The sequence below is a fragment of the Pagrus major genome, chromosome 9 (assembly GCF_040436345.1).
Source record: "Pagrus major chromosome 9, Pma_NU_1.0".
Lineage (NCBI taxonomy): Eukaryota > Metazoa > Chordata > Actinopteri > Spariformes > Sparidae > Pagrus > Pagrus major.
Window position 1 is genome coordinate 24120410 of NC_133223.1, and position 17234 is coordinate 24137643.

At 37.7% G+C, this 17234-nt stretch overlaps 5 protein-coding genes across 5 annotated transcripts; all 5 read left to right on the top strand.

Moving 5' to 3' along the window:
* The first annotated feature begins 874 nt into the window (after positions 1–874).
* On the top strand, positions 875–1807 carry LOC141001997 (olfactory receptor 1-like). Its single transcript, XM_073473163.1, has one exon. It carries the CDS (start codon positions 875–877, stop codon positions 1805–1807), a length of 933 nt encoding a protein of 310 aa, XP_073329264.1.
* Positions 1808–3032: 1225 nt separating this feature from the next.
* Positions 3033–3965, top strand: LOC141001998 (olfactory receptor 2K2-like). Its single transcript, XM_073473164.1, has one exon. It carries the CDS (start codon positions 3033–3035, stop codon positions 3963–3965), a length of 933 nt encoding a protein of 310 aa, XP_073329265.1.
* A 3239-nt stretch (positions 3966–7204) lies between these two features.
* On the top strand, positions 7205–8134 carry LOC141002137 (olfactory receptor 6C1-like). The gene has a single exon (XM_073473321.1). The coding sequence runs from the start codon at positions 7205–7207 to the stop codon at positions 8132–8134; it is 930 nt and encodes a 309-aa protein (XP_073329422.1).
* Positions 8135–9122: 988 nt separating this feature from the next.
* LOC141002915 (olfactory receptor 6B2-like) lies at positions 9123–10052 on the top strand. The gene has a single exon (XM_073474334.1). It carries the CDS (start codon positions 9123–9125, stop codon positions 10050–10052), a length of 930 nt encoding a protein of 309 aa, XP_073330435.1.
* A 5272-nt stretch (positions 10053–15324) lies between these two features.
* Positions 15325–16254, top strand: LOC141001912 (olfactory receptor 6B2-like). The gene has a single exon (XM_073473071.1). It carries the CDS (start codon positions 15325–15327, stop codon positions 16252–16254), a length of 930 nt encoding a protein of 309 aa, XP_073329172.1.
* Positions 16255–17234: the final 980 nt, after the last annotated feature.

Sequence of the window (17234 nt, forward strand, 5' to 3'; positions counted from 1 at the left end):
ATCCTTGTCACCACAGTAACACAGCGTCAATGGCATCCTTTGAAAGGAGAGACATCTGTATAAATAAATATATAAATGGCTAAGTAAGTAAATTAATATGCCACTAAATGCACAAAAAAAGAAAATGAATGTAGTCTGTTCATCCTAAGTACATTTTCTGTCTTCTTAGAGTGAGGGACAACGGCACAGCTTGCCTGACGCTATGGCATTTGAGCGTCACATAGAGTAACTGTCTCATGTTTTTGTCTAGTCGGCTCTTCTGATTGGCCTTTTTAGACACCACCGATCGACCTACTTAAGGCAAATATTGGTCGATAATGATCGGTGGCTGATCGATCGGAGCACCCTTATTTCTAGCTGATTTGATTTAAAACTATAGCCCTGTAAAAATAAATATGCAGTTAATAGCCACATACATGATATAAAAAGCCTGAGGCTGAAACTATATCAGGGCATTTTTTTATATTGACTTTTAACTGCTATCAAATGTATAAAAGTTATTTATAATAAAACCCCCTGATGCCAAACTCACTTTGAAGGTTTTTCACATTTCACGCTACAAAGAATTTGTTCTGCGTAAGAACCAGAATTACTCTATAAACTGATCCACCAAATATTAACTCAAACAAACGTTGTTTTAGTTACTTCTCTCAGGCGCTACTGCCCGAATTCCCAGCTTGTGTTGAGTCATCAGAGACAGATGATTTGAACAGAGGACACTGGGAGTGTCAGTCACTCAGCAACAGGATGTTCGCTGCACAACTTACAACTCAAAGGTGTTTCTCTGATGTGACACTGTATGATCTGCACATATTCAGGGTTACTAACATTTGATGTGAAACTAATTTAAATGAATGAAATTGTGCAAGCTGAGATGATGAATAATGTTTCTGTACTTACATTTTTTACACTTTCAGGATTAAATTACACAGTGCAACACAGAATCATTCTGTTTGCTCTCACTTTACTTTATTACTTCATCGTTTGGATAGTGAATGTTGTTGTCATCATAACCATCATTGTGGACCAAAGACTTCATGAGGCTATGTATATTTTCCTGTGTAATCTGTGTATTAATGGACTTTATGGGACAGCAGGCTTTTACCCCAAATTCTTCAAGGATCTTCTGTCTCCCTTTCATGTCGTGTCTTACGCTGGATGCCTTCTGCAGAGTTTTGTGATATACTCATCATTTGGAAGTGAATTATCAATTTTAGCTGTAATGGCCTTTGACAGATATGTGGCTATATGTCGGCCGTTAGAGTACCACTCTGTGATGACAAGGCAAAGAATATCTCTGTTGGTGGCTTTCTCTTGGCTTTTGCCTCTTTATTGCATGTTCAGTAACACAATGACAATTGTTCAATTGAAATTATGTGGCTCACACATACCTAAACTTTACTGTTCAAACGCACTAATTGATAAACTGACATGCTCTACCTCTTCAGCACAAGCTAGTGTTCTATTTTTCAACATTGCTATTTACATTTTCCATTTTTTATTTCTTTTGTGGACTTATATGTATCTGATCAGTACATGCCTAAAGTCCAAACATGGCAGGAAGAAGTTTATGAACACATGTGTGCCACATTTAGTCTCTTTAATCAGTTATAGCTTTGCTGTGCTTTTTGATGTAATGTACACACGATATGGTTCGAGTACGTTGTCACAGAGCCTGAAAAACTTCATGGCAATAGAAGTTCTTTTAATTCCTCCAATAATTAATCCTCTAGTATACGGGTTAAAACTGACCAAAATTCGAAACAGAATTCTTGGTTTTATTCAAGGACAGAAAGAAAGTGTGTAGCCAATATATTCAAAATTATATGTGGGATAAAAAGCAGCATACAAACTCCAGTGGCTCGTACTTAATGATCAAAATGTCTTTCTCGTTTGTGTCCTGATATTTCTTTAATTCATTTTGCTAAAGGCCTCTATCTGTGCAATTTCACTGTAGACACAACATATGTGCTTTAACATTTGCACTATCTGGAGAAAGATAGTTGATTGTTGAGTGTCATTCTGAGAAAATTGTCTAGCCAATATATTTAGAAATTATTATTATTTAAAATTTTAAGTGGAATTTAAAAAATGGCATAACAACTTAAATGGTTACCTGAAACTGAACCCAAATTTGTACCTGCCTTCAAGTCCACCAGTACCTTTTAGGGGGCACCTTTCTGTTAACTTAATAGATTCTACTTCTGTTTTTATTTGCTGCATTAGCTTATTATGTTTTTTTGCCATGTTGGAGTTATGATTATTAATAATTAAGGTTACATTAGCTGTGTCCCGTGTATAAAATACTGGACAGCCTCTCTCTAGATTCGGAGATACTCATATTGTTCCTGTTGCTGTGTGAGGGCTGCTTACAGTAAATTTACAAAAAGGAATAAACTGTCTACTCGGCTCTTCTGATTGGCCTTTATAGACACCACCGATCGACCTACTTAAGGCAAATATTGGTCGATAATGATCGTTGGCTGATCGATCGGAGCACCCTTATTTCTAGCTGATTTGATTTAAAACTATAGCCCTGCAAAAATAAATATGCAGTTAATGGCCACATACATGATATAAAAAGCCTGAGGATGAAACTATATCAGGGCATTTTTTTATATTTACTTTTAACTGCTATCAAATGTATAAAAGTTATTTATAATAAAACCCCCTGATGCCAAACTCACTTTGAGGGTTTTTCACATTTCACGCTACAAAGAATTTGTTCTGCATAAGAACCAGAATTACTCTATAAACTGATCCACCAAATATTAACTCAAACAAACTTTGTTTCAGTTACTTCTCTCAGGCGCTACTGCCCGAATTCCCAGTTTGTGTTGAGTCATCAGAGACAGATGATTTGAACAGAGGGACACTGGGAGTGTCAGAGTCACTCAGCAACAGGATGTTCGCTGCACAACTTACAACTCAAAGGTGTTTCTCTGATGTGACACTGTATGATCTGCACATATTCAGGGTTACTAACATTTGATGTGAAACTAATTTAAATGAATGAAATTGTGCAAGCTGAGATGATGAATAATGTTTCTGTACTTAAATTTTTTACACTTTCAGGATTAAATTACACAGTGCAACACAGAATCATTCTGTTTGCTCTCACTTTACTTTATTATTTAATCATTTGGATAGTGAATGTTGTTGTCATCATAACCATCATTGTGGACCAAAGACTTCATGAGGCTATGTATATTTTCCTGTGTAATCTGTGTATTAATGGACTTTATGGGACAGCAGGCTTTTACCCCAAATTCTTCAAGGATCTTCTGTCTCCCTTTCATGTTGTGTCTTACGCCGGATGCCTTCTGCAGAGTTTTGTGATATACTCATCAACTGGAAGTGAATTATCAATTTTAGCTGTAATGTCCTTTGACAGATATGTGGCTATATGTCGGCCATTAGAGTACCACTCTGTGATGACAAGGCAAAGAATATCTCTGTTGGTTGCTTTCTCTTGGCTTTTGCCTCTTTATTGCATGTTCAGTAACACAATGACAATTGTTCAATTGAAATTATGTGGCTCACACATACCTAAACTTTACTGTTCAAACGCACTAATTGATAAACTGGCATGCTCTACCTCTTTAGCAAATGCTAGCGTTCTATTTTTCAGCATTGCTATTTACATTGTCCATGTGTTGTTTCTTTTGTGGACTTATATGTATCTGATCAGTACATGCCTAAAATCCAAACATGGCAGGAAGAAGTTTATGAACACATGTGTGCCACATTTAGTCTCTTTAATCAGTTATAGCTTTGCTGCCCTTTTTGATGTAATGTACACACGATATGGTTCGAGTATGTTATCACAGAGCCTGAAAAACTTCATGGCAATAGAATTTCTCTTAATTCCTCCAATAATTAATCCTCTAGTATACGGGTTAAAACTGACCAAAATTCGAAACAGAATTCTTGGTTTTATTCAAGGACAGAAAGAAAGTGTGTAGCCAATATATTCAAAATTATATGTGGGATAAAAAGCAGCATACAAACTCCAGTGGCTCGTACTTAATGATCAAAATGTCTTTCTCGTTTGTGTCCTGATATTTCTTTAATTCATTTTGCTAAAGGCCTCTATCTGTGCAATTTCACTGTAGACACAACATATGTGCTTTAACATTTGCACTATCTGGAGAAAGATAGTTGATTGTTGAGTGTCATTCTGAGGTCATCAAATACAGACACTTTGGGTTAAAATTTCAGGCCGAATACCGACCCAAGGCGTTGATATATGACAACCTGGGAATGTGAGTCAATAATCAACTATCTTTCTCCAGAATTGCCTTCCCTACTTTTGCTTGGTCCACTCCTCTTCGTACTCTTCATGCTTCCCCTTGGTAACATCATATGCCGTCATGGTCTCCGCTTCCACTCCAATTTGTCAGGTTCGTCTGCAGGTGAGTTAGTGTGAAATGATTCAGGTGTGTTTTCACTCCACTGTCCACACCGGAGCCGCTGCAGCTGCACGCTCGTTAAATACAGTAAGCATTAGCTTAGCTTTAGCTACTAGCCGCTAACTTTACTCCCTATAGGCGTCCACGTTAACCGGAGCTGCGACCTCAGTTTGTCATATTTCACCGATAAGGAGAGAAATCACTGAAAGATAGAGCAACAAGTCCTGAGTGCTGCTGTATTTCATTCAATCTGTGGAAAACTACAACACCGTTCAATATTGTCTGTTTTCAAGCATCGGTTTGCAATGCAGGACAACAGCAGGACTTTAAAAATTAAAGTCTTAATGTCTGAGAGCAAAACCAGTGGGAACAAACGACTCATTTCTGTTTCTGTGCTCCGGTGCTGAGTACAGTGAAATTGGCTGGACTCATTTTGAACCAGACTGCGGTGCTGAAAGTCTCAGGAAATGTAAAATTAAATGAAAGTCCTTTTTTTAAATCTTAGCTCAGCTGATATCTCTGAGCACAGTGGCACAAAACATTAAACCTGATGTGAAACTAGTAATAAACACAACACAGTGTCAGAAAATAAATATAATAGTTGGTTATAATTTCTTAGAGCACATGGTGATGTCTTCAAATGTCATATTTTGTCTGATCAACAGTCCAAAATCCAAATATATTCAGTTTACTATCACGTATGACACAAAAAAGCTTAAAATCCTCCGATTTGAGAAGCTACAACAAATACATTTTGGCATTTTTCCTTATTTGGTTATCAAAATAGTTGCTGATTGATTTTCTGTCAGTTGACTAATCAATTAATCATTTCAGCTCATCCTGTTTTCAGCAGAAGGAAGTAAGTGAACATAAACAATGTCAGAAAATAGTTGGATATGTCTGGGATGGTAATTGGGATGGATGGATATACTATGTGCCTAGCAAGAGCCATGTATCTACTTGCACACAGAAATTCTAGTGTCAAAACGCTCCAAAAAGCGTAATTTGCATATTAAAATCACTAAAATTTGGATGGACCCCCCTACCTTGGTTTGGTTTCGGACCTTGTCACCTTTTTCACTCTCAGGAGTTTGCAGGTCTGATAAAATTAGGCATAATGTGTTAATTCACAATAGGAGATATGTTGTTACCTAACAGTTTTGGTGTAAAAAGCCTGCATATATCGGTATCGGGTGATATCGGTATTGGAAATTAAGAGTTGGACAATATCGGATATCGGCAGAAAAGCCAATATCGAGCATCCCTAGTTACTACTTCTGTATCTCTTGCCCGATGGCAGCAGGGTGAACAGCCTATGGCTGGGGTGGGTGTTGTCTTTTAGTATCCTTTGGGCTCTGTGCAGACATCTCACTTCACTAATATCACCGATGCTCGGTAAATGGGTACAAATGATGTTCTGGGCAGTTTTAATCACCTGCTGTGGAGCCTTCTCTTCCTCTTCATGAACCATGCCAGTTTGTTATGTACTGTTTATAATGTCAGAATGCTTTGTATTACTCCTCTGTAAAGGTTTACAAGAATTTGGCTCTGGAATTTAAGTTTTTTAATTCTCACTGACTCATTCACTCCCAAGTAGTCAAATACAGCAGCTTAGTCTGGTTCACTGTGATGCTGATTCCCAGGAACCATAAACTGTAATTATTTCTGAAATCAACCATCAGCTCCTTGGTTTTGCAGACGCTGAGCAGTTGATTGTTCTCAATGCACCATTCTGCAAGAATGTTGATTTCCAACCATTAATCTCATCGTTGTTTGTAATGTGACCGATGATTAAGGTGTCGTCTGCATACTTCACAGTAGAGTTCTCATGATGTTATTTGTGAAGTACTCAAACCCAGAGTGTTAATTTTCCAATCAGTTTCATGAGAATGTATTGAATCTTGAGTTTAATCAACAACATCTAGACTAACAACTAAAACAAACTAGAATAGCCACATCACGGTTGCATGCCTCTGTGCACCAATCAAGTTGCTGTTCCCGAATTGTGGCGTTAAATAATGACCAGAACATTTTTTTTACAAAATATAATGATGTCACAGTGTATTTAACCTCTGACCTTTTGGATATCAAATGTCACAATTAATCATTTTATCCTATTTGTGAGGTCACACACTGACCTTGACCTTTGGCCACCAAATTCTAATCAGCTCATCCTTGAGTCCAAGTTGACATTTTTACCAAATCTGAAGAAAGTCCCTCATCGCGTTCTTGAGATATCGTGTGCACAAGAATGGGACGGACGGACAGCCCCAAAACATAATACCCCCAGCCACGGCTATCACCAGTGGAGGCATGAGAAACAGAAAGACAGGAAGAGATTCTATGCATTTGTAGCAGTTTTATACAATTTAACATTGTGACCGCCTGCAGAGGAAAGGCTAAATAAAAGTACAGTTCTACAGGATATGTATCTGGGTACATATCCTGCATTTCAACAAATATTTTTTTAGAAAATGAAATGAATGTCTTGAGTATACACAATTAATTTAAATGTAATATTTTAAGTGCTTTAATAATTATGAATTTATCTAGTTTTAACATGAATAAGACTTTTCTGCGTCAGACTTTTATTCCCCCCTTGTCTCAAGAGTCAATGTTTAGCATATTGCTATGCTAAAAGAGAAAATAGAGTTTGAATTCCTCTGTGTTTTGTTGTTGTGGCAAAAGCTGTTACTAATATAAGTTGTAAAGGCAAACGCCCTGTACTCATATGACCATTTATGCTGTGAGACGGTGGAAGAAGAATTTGACAAGACGGGTGTTCTCTGATAATGGATAATGTTTCTATTGTAAGAATTTTTATTCTAACAGGGTTAAATGAGACAAATAATTACAGAGTAGTTCTCTTCCCACTCACTTTACTGTATTACTGTATGATTTTGTTTTTCAATATGACTATCATCATGGTCATCATTTTGGATAAAAACCTGCATGAACCTATGTATATTTTATTGTGCAGTTTTTGCATTAATGGACTTTATGGGACCGCAGGTTTCTACCCTAAATTCATCTTTGATCTACTGTCTTCTTCTCATGAAATCTCATATGAAGCATGTCTCCTACAGGCTTTTGTCATGTACTCTTCTATTTGCAATGATTTGTCTATTCTTGCCGTCATGGCGTACGACAGATATCTGGCTATATGTCGACCGCTGCACTACCACTCTTTCATGACTAAGAGGAGGGTCTGTCAGATGGTGTGTTTCTCCTGGATAACACCTTTGTGCATCTTTTCCAACAATATTGTGCTGACGTCAAGACTCAGATTGTGCAGTACAAACATGAAAAAAATTGTATGTTTGAATTGGATAATTGTTAAACTTGCATGCCCTGACGCTAACACTATTCCAAACAATATAACTGCATATTTTACAATTTTCTTGTATGTGTCTCATGGGTTTTTCGTCATTTGGACTTATATGCATCTCATCAAAACTTCTGTGAGGTCCAAAGATGACAGAGTAAAGTTTATGCAGACATGCGTGCCCCATTTAGCCTCTTTAACTACATTTGTAGTTATAATAGTTTTTGATTTTATGTCCAAGCGATTTGGCTCCACAGATTTGCCTCAAAGCCTTCAAAACTTCATCTCTATAGAATTTCTGCTCATTCCTCCTGTTTTGAATCCTCTGATATATGGATTCAAACTGACCAAAATACGACACAGAATTCTGGGTTTTGTTTATGTTCAAAGAAAATGACCTCTTTCTCAAAGTTTTGACAAAGATCAAAAGTTTTCTTTACTATATATTGTGATTTCTGGGTTAAGGTTTGTGTTTCTACGTGACTGATGAAAACAGATTTCAGTATATGTTGACCAACAAAACATTTAACTGGGATAAAAAGCAGCATACTAACTCCAGTGGCTCAGACTTCATGATCAGAATGTCTTTCTCGTTTGTGTCCTGATACTTCTTTAATTCATTATGCTAAAGGCCTCAATCTGTGCAATTTCACTGCAGACACAGCATATGTGCTTTAACATTTGCACTATCTGGAGAAAGATAGTTGATTGTTGAGTGTCATTCTGAGATCGTCAAATACAGACGCTTTGGGTTAAAATTTCAGGCCGAATACTGACCCAAGGCGTTGATATATGACAACCTGGGAATGTCTTTCTCCAGAATAGCCAATAATGACAAGAACATTTTTTTTTACAAAATCTATCACCAGCGTGGAAGCATAAGAAACAGAAAGACAGGAAGAGATTCTATGCATTTGTAGCAGTTTTAAACAGTTTAACATTGTGACCGCCTGCAGAGGAAAGGCTAAATAAAAGTACAGTTCTACAGGATATGTATCTGGGTACATATCCTGCATTTCAACAAATATTTTTTTAGGAAATTAAATGAATGTCTTGAGTATGCACAATTAATTTACATGTAATATTTTAAGTACTTATAATTATGAATTTGTCTAGTTTTAACATGAATAAGACTTTTCTGTGTCAGACTTTTTTTCCCCTCTTGTCTCAAGAGTCAATGTTGATGCTGGCCAAACTAATGAGCTGGTTATTTTTGATAAGTGCTATGCTAGAAGAGAAAACAGAGTTTGAATTCCTCTGTGTTTTGTTGTTGTAGCCAAGCTGTTACTAATAGAACGTGTAAAGGCAAACACCCTGTACTCATATGACCATTTATGCTGTGAGACGGTGGAAGAAGCATTTGACAAGACGGGTGTTCTCTGATAATGGATAACGTTTCTGTTGTAAGAATTTTTATTCTAACAGGGTTAAATGAGACAAATAATTACAGAGTAGCTCTCTTCACACTCACTTTACTGTATTACTGTATGATTTTGTTTTTCAATATGACTATCATCATGATCATAATTTTGGATAAAACCCTGCATGAACCTATGTATATTTTATTGTGCAGTTTTTGCATTAATGGACTTTATGGGACCGCAGGTTTCTACCCTAAATTCATCTTTGATCTACTGTCTTCTTCTCATGAAATCTCATATGAAGCATGTCTCCTACAGGCTTTTGTCATGTACTCTTCTGCTTGCAGTGATTTGTCTATTCTAGCCGTCATGGCGTACGACAGATATCTGGCTATATGTCGACCACTGCACTACCACTCTTTCATGACTAAGAGGAGGGTCTGTCAGATGGTGTGTTTCTCCTGGATAACACCTTTGTGCATCTTCTCCATCAGTGTTGTGCTGACGTCAAGACTCAGATTGTGCAGTACAGCTATGAAAAAAATTCTATGTGTGAATTGGATAATTATTAAACTTGCATGCCCTGACGCTAACACAGCTCCAAACAATATAATTGCATATTTTACAATTTTCTTGTATGTGTCTCATGGGTTTTTCGTCATTTGGACTTATATGCATCTCATCATAACTTCTGTGAGGTCCAAAGATGACAGAGTAAAGTTTATGCAGACATGTGTGCCCCATTTAGCCTCTTTAACTACATTTGTAGCTATAATAGTTTTTGATTTTATGTACTTGCGATTTGGCTCCACAGATTTGCCTCAAAGCCTTCAAAACTTCATCTCTATAGAATTTCTGCTCATTCCTCCTGTTTTGAATCCTCTGATATATGGATTTAAACTGACCAAAATACGACACAGAATTCTGGGTTTTGTTTATGTTCAAAGAAAATGATCTATTCCTCAAAGTTTTGACAAAGATCAAATGTTTTCTTTACTATATATTGTGATTCTGGGTTAAGGTTTGTGTTTCTACGTGACTGATGAAAACAGATTTCAGTATATGTTGACCAACAAAACATTTAACTGGGATAAAAAGCAGCATACTAACTCCAGTGGCTCAGACTTCATGATCAAAATGTCTTTCTCATTTGTGTCCTGATACTTCTTTAATTCATTTTGCTAAAAGCCGCTATCTGTGCAATTTCACTGCAGATACAGCATATGTGCTTTAACATTTGCACTATCTGGAGAAAGATAGTTGATTGTTGAGTGTCATTCTGAGGTCTTCAAATACAGATGCTTTGGGTTAAAATTTCAGGCCGAATACTGACCCAAGGCCTTGATATATGACAACCTGGGAATGTGACTCAAAAATCAACTATATTTCTCCAGAATCGCCTTCCCTACTTAATCTTATAATCGAACATATTGAAAAAACAACTTTTTAATTACAGCTTGTAATTTGTTTGGGAATGATAGTTTGTCAGGTAACCATTATGCAGCAGTACACTCCATACAGTTTTCCTTAAACAAACAACACCTGTATATTTTTAACTCAAGAGCAGTGCCAGGGCATTTGATGTTCCATGCTGATTTCAAGCTTAAACTGCAGTTAGGTTGGTTAAATACAATATTGTCTTTAGCGTTGTTTGTTATCGTGTCCATGTTTCCACTCAGATTGTCTTTTTACTGTTTAATACATAAAAATTTGAAATGGATACATTTGTTTTTGGTAAAACACTTTTTTACAACAAGAATGTAAAGTCCTCAAGTATCTAATTATTCAATAATGAAGATAAGCAATAAAATTCATTATATACATTTTGCTTCATACTATTCTGAAATATCCAAGATGTCTTATTTCAAACAAATGCAACCACATTTCATGTAGTGTAGCTTGTGTTTTTCTCATTTTTTATCAAATTGAAATGTTAGTCTCTGCTTAGGGGACAACTTGTTTTGTGGGTGCTAGGCTGACATAACATCATATAAATTATAAAATTATAAACACATGTATGTAATAATGTCACACTTGTGCAAAAGACCATTATCATATAAAACAAGAAAATGTTATTCATTTGAATGGAATCAGCACTTTTCTTAGTGAGAAATGTTTTTGCCGAAGTCTCAAGAATCAGTGAGTCTGAAAGTCATAACATGACATAAAATGTAACTAAGCTTTATTTTGAAAGGGTAACCAGACATTGTTAGTTAATCTCCTCGTTGTTTGTAATGTGACCGATAATTAAGGTGTCATCTGCATACCTCACAATGGAGTTCTCATGATGTTTGGGAGTGCAGTCATGGGTGTACAGTGTGAACAGGAGGGGGCTGAGCACACAGCCCTGGGGGGCTTCGGTGTTGAGCACCTACAGAACATAGAGAAAGTGAAACTGTCAATACAAACTTTCTGGTGTCTGCTTGTGAGGAAGTCCTATATCTATTTGTGAAGTACTCAAACCTAGAGTGTTAGCTTTCTAATCGGTTTCATGGGTGAGATTGTATTGAATCTTGAGTTTAATCAACAACATCTAGACTAACAACTAAAACAAACTAGAATTACCACATCACGGTTGTATGTGTAAGGGGGGGGTTTAATGTAAGGGGGAAAGGTGGGTTCTTTTTTATCAGGTGGAGATCAATACTGAGGAGACCAAAGAGCCAAAGTTCAAGTTAAAAACAGTTCAAATGTATTTAACACTTGTTTGAATGCATATAGTTAAGAGTCCCAAATATATTAAAATCCAGATTAAAAGAGTCCCAAATATGTTAAAAATCCAGTTCAGTTTAAAGGATCCCCAAATATATTAATATCCCAGCATCCCTTAAAACCTGCAGTCCAGTGTATCAGAGAAAAGGTGGCGGCTCGTCAGTCTCCCTCTCGCCACCAGCCTGGTATACCACCGTCCTTGCTCGGCACGGTGTAAAGCCACTCCTAAAGAAACCCACCCTAGACTCAGCTGACATCCAAAACTACAGACCTGTATCTCTTCTTTCATTCCTCTCTAAAAACCTGGAACGCGCCGTCTACAACCAACTGTCCTCCTATCTTTCACAAAACGACCTCCTTGACCCAAAACAGTCAGGCTTCGGGACTGCTCACTCCACTGAGACGGCCCTCTTCACAGTGACTGAGTTCCTCATTGCCGCCAGAGCCTCGTCCCACTCATCCATCCTCATTCTCCTCGACCTATCTGCTGTGTTTGACACAGACAACCACCAAATCCTCCTCTCCACTCTGGCTGAACTTGGCATCGCTGACTCTGCTCTAACCTGGTTCACATCATACCTGACAAATCGCACCTTCCAAGTCATTTGGAATGGCTCCTTGTCCAAACCCTGCTTTCTGGAAACTGGTGTCCCTCAAGGCTCAGTACTACGACCACTTCTGTTTTCACTATTCACTAGATCACTAGGCTCTGCAATCACATCACATTGATTCTCCTACCACTGTTATGCAGACGACAACCAACTGTTCATCTCTTTCCCCCATCCTCTAACACCCACGTTGCAACGCACATCTCGGAATGTCTGGCAGACATCTCCGCTTGGACAACTGCGCATCACCTCAAGCTCAACCTTCATAAATCTGAACTCTTCTTCATCCCGGGGAAAGACTGCCCTCGCATGGACCTGTCAATCACTATCGAGGACGTCACAGTATCGCCTTCATCGACTGCGAGGAACCTGGGTGTAATCCTCGACAACAGACTATCTTGCACCCCCATCATCACTGCTGTGGCCCGATCCTGCAGATTTGCCCTCTACAACATCCGCAGGATCTGGTCTTTCCTCACAAAGGACGCAACGCAACTCCTGGTCCAAGCGCTGGTCATCTCCCGCCTGGACTACTGCAACTCGCTCTTGGCTGGACTCCCAGCCTCTTCGACTGAACCGTTGCAGTGTATCCAGAACGCTGCAGCGCGCCTCATTTTTAATCTACCCAAATTCTCCCATGTGACCCCCCTCCTCCGTGACCTCCACTGGCTTCTTATTGCAGCCTGCATTCGATTCAAGACATTTACATTTACATTTAGGGCATTTAGCAGACACTTTTGTCCAAAGCGACTTCCAATAAGTACATTTGTCACAAAAAAGAAACCACAACATATCACTGTCGATAAAGTAGAAAAGGAAAAATAGAAACAGTTTTCAAGCCCTCATCTGAGCATGGTAGATGCTATTTATCAAAGATACCTAAGTACATAAGTGCTATGGTTTAAGTGCTAAGGGTATTAGGGCCCGAGCAGGAAACCTGCTAGGTCCCTATTGTTTTTGTAGTGATCCTTTTTTTTTTCTTTGTCCCAAATAATCGCATTTTTCACTGCCTGAACATACCCCAAAACTCACCAAACTTAGAATATACATCACACCTGGCAAAAAATGTTATAATCTCTTGTCGTTGTGAATTTTCACCACTAGGTGGCGCTATAATCAAGGAAAGTGCGTTTTGCCTTATAACTGCCATATACTTTGTCGCACATTCAAAAACCTTATATCCATGCGTTCATGAATTGTGCTGAATCTCCTGATAATTTGCACGAAACTTTACACACAGCATCTGTGGACCCTTCTGACAAAATTTATTAAAAGAATTTTGATATTCCAAAGAATACTCAAGTTATTAAATAACAACTTCCCGCAGATTTTGTTCCAAACAGAAGTGTTGCGTATCTCCACATTGGTTTGTCCAAATGACATGAAACTCAGGTTACTACTTCCCCATGAGCCCCTAAGGCTCTGTGCAAAATTCTGGGCGATGAACACTAGGTGGCGCTCTTTAAATTGAAGCATTTTATAGCTCCACATCGGTTGCTCAGATTAACACGAAACTTGGTAGAATTATTGTCAATGCCCTCCTGAGGATATCCGTTGAAGGTTTTACCGATCCGACACTAGGTGGCGCTCTGGTGGCAGGCTAATTTAATATTTGGCACTGTGCCCACACCATAGCCCTTATGGATATGAAATTGATAGGGGTGGTATAGACTAACCCCTGTAACTCACACACCAAAAATGACCAGCAGGTGGCGCTATTATCAACAAAAAAAACGTTTTTGCTAATAACTCCCACATAATATGGCGCACATTGTTAAACCTTATATCTACGTGTTCCCTGCATTCAGCTGAATTGTGTGATATAGGCCACGCCCACTTTCTCGCTAAATTTCCATTCGCAAATTCACAAAAAATGAAAAACCTACTTTTTTGAACTCCTCCCAGGCAATTTCTCCGATTTGCACAAAACTTTGCACAGAGTATTTGTGGACCCTCCTGAGAAAAAGTTATCTAAACAATTGTGATAGTCCAAAGAATGCCCAAAAAATAGAACAACAATTTCCTGCACATTGTGGTCAAACAGACATTCTTGCATATCTTCACCAAATACAGTCCGATTAACACACGGACAATTAAGGCACGCATACACAATAATCGGGCAATTGGGCCGGATAAGCGCTACGCCCCGGCAGCAGCACACCCCGACGCGCGTTGACTGCGAGGGCCTGTTCATCACTGCTTGCAGTTTTAATTTTTATTTATTTATTTTTTTTTTGGGGGGGGGGGGGGGGTCATGCTATGAGGGGTCCAGGTGAAGTCTGAACAAGTGGGTCTTGAGTCTTTTGCGGAAGATGGCAAGTGACTCTGTGATGGACGGACAGCCCCAAAACATAATGCCCCCAGCCACGGCTATCACCAGCGTGGAGGCATAAGAAACAGAAAAACAGAAAGAGATTCTCTGCATTTCTAGCAGTTTTCAACAGTTTAACATTGTGACCGCCTGCAGAGGAAAGGCTAAATAAAAGTACAGTTCTACAGGATATGTATCTAGGTACATATCCTGCATTTCAACAAATGCTGTCAAAATATTATTTTAGAAAATGAAATTAATGTCTTGAGTATACACAATTAATTACATGTAATATTTTAAGTACTTATAATTATGAATTTATCTAGTTTTAACATGAATAAGACTTTTCTGTGTCAGACCTTTTTTTCCCCTTTTGTCTCAAGAGTCAATGTTGATGCTGGTCAAACTAATGACCTGGTTATTTTGATAACTGCTATGCTAAAAGAGAAAACAGAGTTTGAATTCCTCTGTGTTTTGTTGTTGTAGCCAAGCTGTTACTAATATAAGTTGTAACGGCAAACGCCCTGTACTCATATGACCATTTATGCTGTGACACGGTGGATGAAACATTTGACAAGACGGGTGTTCTCTGATAATGGAAAATGTTTCTATTGTAAGAATTTTTATTCTAACAGGGTTAAATGAGACAAATAACTACAGAGTAGTTCTCTTCCCACTCACTTTACTGTATTACTGCATGATTTTGTTTTTCAATATGACTATCATCATGATCATCATTTTGGATAAAAACCTGCATGAACCTATGTATATTTTATTGTGCAGTTTTTGCATTAATGGACTTTATGGGACCGCAGGTTTCTACCCTAAATTCATCTTTGATCTATTGTCTTCTTCTCATGAAATCTCATATGAAGCATGTCTCCTACAGGCTTTTGTCATGTACTCTTCTATTTGCAGTGATTTGTCTATTCTAGCCGTCATGGCGTACGACAGATATCTGGCTATATGTCGACCACTGCACTACCACTCTTTCATGTCTAAGAGGAGGGTATGTCAGATGGTGTGTTTCTCCTGGATAACACCTTTCTGCATCTTCTCCAACAATATTGTGATGACATCAGGACTTAGATTGTGCAGTACAGCCATGAAAAAAATTGTATGTGTGAATTGGATGATTGTTAAACTTGCATGCCCTGATGCTAACACTATTCCAAACAACATAATTGCATATTTTACAATTTTCTTGTATGTGTCTCATGGGTTTTTCGTCATTTGGACTTATATGCATCTCATCAAAACTTCTGTGAGGTCCAAAGATGACAGAGTAAAGTTTATGCAGACATGTGTGCCCCATTTAGCCTCTTTAACTACATTTGTAGCTATAATAGTTTTTGATTTCATGTACATGCGATTTGGCTCCACAGATTTACCTCAAAGCCTTCAAAACTTCATCTCTATAGAATTTCTGCTCATTCCTCCTGTTTTGAATCCTCTGATATATGGATTCAAACTGACCAAAATACGACACAGAATTCTGGGTTTTGTTTATGTTCAAAGAAAATGACCTCTTCCTCAAAGTTTTGACAAAGATCAAAAGTTTTCTTTACTATATATTATGATTTCTGGGTTAAGGTTTGTGTTTCTACGTGACTGATGAAAACAGATTTCAGTATATGTTGACCAACAAAACATTTAACTGGGATAAAAAGCAGCATACTAACTCCAGTGGCTCAGACTTCATGATCAGAATGTCTTTCTCATTTGTGTCCTGATACTTCTTTAATTCATTATGCTAAAGGCCTCTATCTGTGCAATTTCAATGCAGACACAGCATATGTGCTTTAACATTTGCACTATCTGGAGAAAGATAGTTGATTGTTGAGTGTCATTCAGAGGTCGTCAAATACAGATGCTTTGGGTTAAAATTTCAGGCCGAATACTGACCCAAGGCGTTGATACATGACAACCTGGGAATGTGACTCAAAAATCAACTATATTTCTCCAGAATCGCCTTCCCTACTTAATCTTATAATCGAACATATTGAAAAAACAACTTTTTAATTAAAGCTTGTAATTTGTTTGGGAATGATAGTTTGTCAGGTAACCATTATGCAGCAGTACACTCCATACAGTTTTCCTTAAACAAACAACACCTGTATATTTTTAACGAGGGCGTTTGATGTTCCATGCTGATTTCAAGCTTAAACTGCAGTTAGGTTGGTTAAATACAATATTGTCTTTAGCGTTGTTTGTTATTGTGTCCATGTTTCCACTCAGATTTTCTTTTTACTGTTTAATACATAAATTTGAAATGGATACATTTGTTTTTGGTAAAACACTTTTTTACAACAAGAATGTAAAGTCCTCAAGTATCTAATTATTCAATAATGAAGATAAGCAATAAAATTCATTATATACATTTTGCTTCATACTATTCTGAAATATCCAAGCTGTCTTATTTTAAACAAATGCAACCACATTTCATGTAGTGTAGCTTGTGTTTTTCTCATTTTTTATCAAATTGAAATGTTAGTCTCTGCTTAG

Bases quoted from the DNA above. Each gene is read 5' to 3' on its own strand.
- LOC141001998 (XM_073473164.1), top strand. From the start codon at position 3,033: ATGATGAATAATGTTTCTGTACTTAAATTTTTTACACTTTCAGGATTA.
- LOC141002915 (XM_073474334.1), top strand. From the start codon at position 9,123: ATGGATAACGTTTCTGTTGTAAGAATTTTTATTCTAACAGGGTTAAAT.
- LOC141002137 (XM_073473321.1), top strand. From the start codon at position 7,205: ATGGATAATGTTTCTATTGTAAGAATTTTTATTCTAACAGGGTTAAAT.
- LOC141001912 (XM_073473071.1), top strand. From the start codon at position 15,325: ATGGAAAATGTTTCTATTGTAAGAATTTTTATTCTAACAGGGTTAAAT.
- LOC141001997 (XM_073473163.1), top strand. From the start codon at position 875: ATGATGAATAATGTTTCTGTACTTACATTTTTTACACTTTCAGGATTA.